At 41.4% G+C, this 6,667-nt stretch overlaps 1 protein-coding gene across 1 annotated transcript; it reads left to right on the top strand.

The window, feature by feature from the left end:
* The first annotated feature begins 1,149 nt into the window (after nucleotides 1-1,149).
* arl4d (ADP-ribosylation factor-like 4D) lies at nucleotides 1,150-3,705 on the top strand. Its single transcript, XM_023407722.2, has 2 exons — nucleotides 1,150-1,257; nucleotides 2,267-3,705. The coding sequence occupies exon 2, from the start codon at nucleotides 2,402-2,404 to the stop codon at nucleotides 3,005-3,007; it is 606 nt and encodes a 201-aa protein (XP_023263490.1). The 5' UTR covers nucleotides 1,150-1,257; nucleotides 2,267-2,401; the 3' UTR covers nucleotides 3,008-3,705.
* Nucleotides 3,706-6,667: the final 2,962 nt, after the last annotated feature.

The following is a 6,667-nucleotide window of genomic DNA, read 5'->3' as shown; positions in this document are numbered from 1 at the left end:
CCTTTCAGAGGGAAATATTATATATACGTTTTTATTCCACAGCCTTTATTAAACAGCTTTGGTTACTTGTTACTTTGGAGACTGAGACTTTACATATAAATGTATAATAGGTTAGTTAAATAAGATTCATTGCAATAGGTTCAACTATAGTCATTACAATATCTCCTTTACGACCAACGGCCAACTACAACACTGAAATACTGCTTCCATGTTAAAGTATCAGTAAAAATAATCTAATATTATATGAAAACTAATAATAATAACAACTATCTGCAACATAAGAGCTTTTACATTCAAAGTATATTTTGCTGACAACACTTCTGTACTTAGGTAACATTCTTTAATGTAGGACTTCTACATACAAGTGAGTATTTTTACATTGTGGTATTTTAATCAAGTCATGCATTAGAGTAACTCTTCTACAATTGGCTGCTAAACTGTGATGATCATGGATTAAAATCCAATAAAAAGTGTTTTATTGTGTGGGCAGACTAAATGTTTGCGTCTCTGATAAAAAAAACCAACATTTTATTTGGACAAATCTAGTTGAACATACTCAGAATGACCCTCATAGATATTATATTTATCGCCCCAGTTCAGATTAAAATGTCATCTCTGAGTCAATATAATGCCAAAATGTAGAAAAACAAAAGGCTTGAGAGTGGACACATGGTGGAGCCATTGCTTTGTCAGGCAACAGTGTACACAGTACTGCCTCTGCCAACTGTTAAGCATCGAGGTGGAAATATTCTGCTTTGGGGTTGTGTGGCTGCCACTGGCACAGGAGACCCTGCACAGGCAGAGAGAAGAATGGATTCTACTGAACATCAGCAAATATCCTGCAGTGAGTCAAGAAAGTGGAAAGAGGCTGACACCTGAAGCTGGTGCTTTTTGCCCTTATATTCATATTTACCCACTAAAGATATTTCAGACATTTTATCCTAAAATCATAAGATGAGACCAATTAACCTGCAGAAGTAACAGCAGCTTAGTGAAACACTAAGATACTGTTCATTCTCACTGAAGTGTGGATTGGTTATGTGCCGCCACCGACCGGCAGGGGGCGTGGTTTAGCCTGCCCAGGTGGCCGTGACGTCACCCAGCCTTTAGGTGCCGTGCAGTCGAGTCTCTCCAGATCTGCTCAGTGCTGCTGGAGGAGAGCAGGAGCGGATGTGACCGCCGGGACAAACACCGTTTGTTTCGACTATGGATGTGTTTCTTTCCTGTGGATGATGTTGTCACCGCGCGTTTAGAAAGGTATGAATGTTTTTAATGTGCACGGAGGAGGAGGACAGAGTCTCAGTTTAATGTTTGCATTCTTACATGCCATGTAAACTGCATGCATATTTATTATTGTATTAGTACCGTTCATTCTGTAATCCTTTAAAGTTCATTTTACAGGCTCTATTGGTAGAATAATATAGTAAAAAATAAGTTATTTAACTCATTTGCACAAATGAAACCTCATAAAAAAAAAAAAACACAGAATCCAAACTAGATGCGCAGGTTTCATGCAGGAGAGTAGGAAAACTAAGGTGGATTATTCCCAATAGAATAATTTCAAATACAATGAAGTAATAAAATCCCCAATTCACAAGCATGACAGGACATTTTGCCTCTATAAGCAATGACGCTGCATATTATATGATGCAGTATGATGATTTTCAGGGTCATTAGTAAATAACATCTTCCTGTAAACATGCAATGGCTGTATTCTGTCCAGAGGCAGCTGTTTGATGGGTATCAGGATGTCAACAACAACCGGATTAGTTCTGCAGCAGCAGTCCTCATAGACAGTTGGCAGAGTGAACCGGTGAATACATATTATCTATCCACTGCACTGAAATCAATCTGCCCCATGCAAGAAAAGTCCTTCAGGTTTAGCAGCCTTAAGAGGATTAGCCTCAGCAAATAAGAAACTAAGATAACCTCAGACACCTAATTAACTGTTGTGCGCTCTGTAATGTGGCACTGAAAACCCCAACATGTTTATTGTTTTATACGATTCAAAGAAAATTTGAAGTGACCCAAGTTTTGGTGGAATAAATTGTGGGACAATAAACGCAACATGACAGGAACTACCATGCTGATTGGCTGAAAATTGCATCAAGCGCTTTTAAGTGTTCTTCCTCTGATAATCATCTCTAGCTGTTGTCACTGTCTCTTCTGTGAAACAGCACTTGGATTGCAAACACACATTCCTTAAGCACCCATTGTCTTCTCATTAAATATTAACTCACTGTGTGTGTGTGTGTGTTTTGATAAGGTCTCCACACCATCTGATCCCATCTGCCTTTGAGGACAGGGAGCACATGCCAATCTCCTGCAAAAAGGATTAAAACAGGAATTTGTCACCTCGCCTCACCTCACTTAAGTAGGTGTGAATCGCTGGCTGGGAATCATGGGGAACCAGCTGACTGATATTGCTCCTAACACGCCGTTCCTGCCAAACTTCCAGTCACTGCACGTGGTGGTTATCGGCCTGGACTCGGCCGGTAAAACCTCCCTGCTCTACAGGCTCAAGCTGAAGGAGTTTGTGAAAACCATCCCCACCAAGGGCTTCAACACGGAGAAGATCAAAGTGGCAGTGGGGACGTCTCGGGCCATAAACTTCCAGGTGTGGGATGTGGGCGGGCAGGAGAAGTTGCGCCCTCTGTGGAAGTCTTACACCCGGCGGACGGATGGGATGGTGTTTGTGGTGGACTCCACCGAGCTGGAGCGGATGGAGGAGGCCAAAGTGGAGCTCCATAAGATCACCCGCACCTCAGAGAACCAGGGGGTCCCCGTGCTAATCCTGGCCAACAAACAGGACCTGGAGTCGGCCTTGTCTGTCACCGAGGTGGAGAAGCTGCTCTCTGTCCACGAACTGAGCATGTACACGCTGCATCACGTGCAGAGCTGCAGCGCCGTGAACGGCCAGGGACTTCAGCCTGGCCTGGAGAAACTGTACGAGATGATCCTGAAGAGGAAGAAGATGGTGAAGCACAACAGGAACAGAAAGAGATGAACTCTTGGCTCACACTGTGGACATTACCTTAAGAGATTTATCCACTGTTGAGACACTTCCAAGTTTAATGGCCCCTTTAAATGGGAAAGCGATTGGTGCCAACAAAACAACAATTACACACGGCCTGAGGGTCAGGAGAAATGGATTTGCTCATAGTAATTGAAGCAGTATTGACATATTCTTTGTTCCGCTGCCCTTTGAAAGCTTAAGATACAGATTTAAAGGAAACCTTATCAGTTAGTCTTCACTAAGTGCTTTTCTACATGTGTTTTAAAGATTTCTAACAAGACATTTGCCCGTTAAGTGTAGGACTAATATACGAACACATTAACATTAATGTGGCAGGTATACGGTGAAGAAAAATGTAAAATACAATTTAAAATGTCTTTATATTCTTTCACAAGCTTGCACAAGATTATACCTTAACTAAATAGCTGTTTTTGTTCCATGATGTATGGATACTTCCCACAATATTTATTCCACAGTTTTGTGTTTGTGCTGGACAGAGAGACTTTTTTTCTTCAGTGGTGATGGAGCCACCAGATTATATTAAATTTCATTGCCATGGAACAGTAATCCTAAGTGCATTCCCTTCATGGCCACAGAGGTTAAGTTTCATTTACTATAACAATAGTGTTTATACAAATTGTACATTTTTGTAACACTGAAGACTTAATAAATTGAAGCACTGTACAGAACATCCATTGTTATCTGTGAGTGAATGAACATCCTTATGATTTAGGCTTGGGTCCAAGAAATGGATAAAATATTGTTGCTAACCAAATTATAAGTTATTAAGAGTGAGTCCTTAAAGCTCCTCTAATCAATATTTTTATATTAACAAAGGATCTTAGGACTGGTAATGTGACAGGGGTCGCTTGTTGTCACAATCCCGCAAAGATTTATCACCTGGTTCTGCAGCTTCTGAGCATTTTAGCATTTTTTTTAGCTCATTGTTTTGTTTTTTTGGCCCACAACTTTACTGTTTTGGTTCAGTTTCGCAGCTGCAGTGTTGATTTTGCTCTCTAAAAGGCAAAGTTGGCCACAAGCTGGCGAAAGTAGTGGAGCATTGGCAGCTAAAGAGCCAGATATTTCCCTCAGGAGATGGTGGAGATCAAAAACAGAGCTAAAAGAGAGGGAACACTGGGCTTACAGAATGATAATGTTGCTCAGTGTCTGTTAGGCGTGTAAATAGGCAAATGTTCACTAATTCAAAAGGTGATAACATATTTGTGTTGTTTTCATGTTGTTGGTTTCAAGTGGCCAAAAATCTCTTATTACAGCTTTAGAATATTTGTATAACTTGAAATAAGACATTCGTTGGATTTTAAGATGACTTTCATCCAAATTTTGAAGTCCTGATCTGTGACCCTTCACCTTATTCAAGGCTGAATCAGCTAAATGAGGCTGTCAAAGGAGGAGGGGTTGGGGTCCTCTCCTCCCTACAGCCCCTCCCCCAAGACAAGCCAAAAACAATCCATTTAGTTGGATTCGGGCCTTCTAGTCTGCCAGCTGCTGACAGTGTAATTGTATCAATTAGTGGTGAGGTGGTTCAGAGGTTAGCCGGTTTAGTCACGTTGCATGATCATGTTGGACTGACACACCTGAGGCCATTATCAGCTGATGCTCTGCTTAACAGTACCTCTAATACACTGTTGTGCCGACCTAAAAAAAAAAAAACCCAGGATGCTGGTTTACGTTGAGACCAGTTTATGTTAAGCCACTAGCATCACTTCTTGATTACAGTAGTTTGTAGTTGTATGTATGTGTTTCATGACAATTTGATCAAAGGAAGTGTTCTGAAATCACAGTTTTTCAAAGTAATAACGTCACAGCATTTGCAGCTAGAATAACAGAAAAAGGATGCCTGGTGATTTCAGTGCAAACAAACACAACATGATCTCCTCGTCTCCTGCTGATCACAATGTTGGATGCGAAATACATTTCGTTATTTTTCACCCAGGAGAAGAGAATCTATGAAAGAGGAGACTGAACACCCCGTCACAAACAAACCCCCTGTGTGAGGAACACAGGTAGCGGCTGTTAGCAAAACAACAGATTTCTGATGTGTCATGTTACATTTCATAATTATTCCAGAATCATTTCATGACCAGTAGAAGCTGTTTAAGCTATTCATGGCAGTTCTGTAACTGTTCTCCATAAAACGGGGTTTTAATCCTCTTGCTTTTTCCACAAATCTTTTAAGTTGCCACTCAAATACGATATTATGCATCAAATACAAGGTCCAGTCTACAGGTCACACATTGTTGACCTAGATACTGTCAATTTCTGTGTGTGTGTGTGTGTGTGTGTGTGTGTGTGTGTGTGTGTGTGTGTGTGGGTGTGTGTGCTCATATGGTGTATTTCTCTTTCTCGACCTGATGAGATAATGACTTGTTACCTGCTCAGATGCCTCCTGCTGAGTGTTCTTAAATGCTGACTGTCAAGACAGACATAAATGAATGCATATATTATACAGCAAAGAGACCTACACACCCACGCCACACATACAAGCACACACCACGCACGTACCATCTTTGACTTCTGTGACCTCTCCGTCCCCATTATTCACAACGGTGAGCTCATTAAAAACTTTCAAGGATGTCTTTTGCAGAATCATCTTGACACAGCAGCTGGTCCCTGAATAAATTTGCATCATGATGTTGTGTTTTCAGCAGCTGAGATGCACTGTGGGCATGTGGAGGCATCAATCAGCCAACGAAAAAACACCCAAACATTCTGCAACAGAGATTCTCTCTTGCCCAGAATAAAACTTGTAAAATAGACGCTGTATTGCAGCAAAGGAAAGGTGCTGTTGCGCCAACACTACTGGATTGACTTGCTCGAACTGGAGCCGTGATCCATCCAGTGGGGAGAAAAACCAGAGGGAGCTGCATGTGTATTTCTCGCGCTCTTTCTTTGCTTTTCTTTTTGCTCGTTTCAGTCACACATTATACAGACTCCCTGTTACTCTTTCTCCGTCTTGCCTCCTGTTTTCTAGGCCGTTATGGTGGCTGACAAGGAAGAAACGAGAGAGGGAAGCCTTGGGGATTATGTGTCAGAGCGTAGAGGGAGGAATCGCACACAGACAGGTGTATCCCTGGATTCGTGAGACATAAATCAGAGACAGGCTCACCTCTGGGCTTCAAAAACACTCATTTACATCAGTCAGCCAAAGGACACAAACAACCCTAATGTCTCCTCCTGCTGTCCTCAAAAAAGACACAGTAGTTGCAAAGGGGCACTAATTAATTGTAAAAAGTTACAAGCAAGACTAATGGTCTAAACAACCATTTGACTGCTATGTGTTGAATTATTAATGAAGGATGGATGGCAGGCCTGCCTCTATTTCTGTGCTGCCATTTATTCTCAGGATAGGAATAATTGTACTGGACAGTAATATATGTAGTGGTCAGCTGACCGTTGACTCAGACAGAGCACAGTACAGAAGAACAAGTTATTTCAGCACAATGGCTTGCTAGCTAGTTTATATATGTTATATAACCAATTTAGCGCTTGAAAAGTGCATTACTCTCCCTCAGACAACTTAGCATTTCAATAGGTCAAACTGCACACATATTCATATAGAGGACATACTGCTATTAATTCATCATGTTTGTACAGAGTGCTGTGCTGAGCTTAGCAACCCACGTTGGGCAT

This window comes from Seriola lalandi, unplaced genomic scaffold, assembly GCF_002814215.2.
Source record: "Seriola lalandi dorsalis isolate HSWRI2012SDOR001 ecotype SW California unplaced genomic scaffold, Sedor1 jcf7180002054346, whole genome shotgun sequence".
Classification (NCBI taxonomy): domain Eukaryota; kingdom Metazoa; phylum Chordata; class Actinopteri; order Carangiformes; family Carangidae; genus Seriola; species Seriola lalandi.
Note: the sequence above shows the minus strand (reverse complement) of the source record. Positions and strands in the feature narration are given on the sequence as shown.

What these genes read in the sequence shown, in the direction of transcription:
- arl4d (XM_023407722.2), top strand. Translation starts at nt 2,402, where the DNA reads ATGGGGAACCAGCTGACTGATATTGCTCCTAACACGCCGTTCCTGCCA.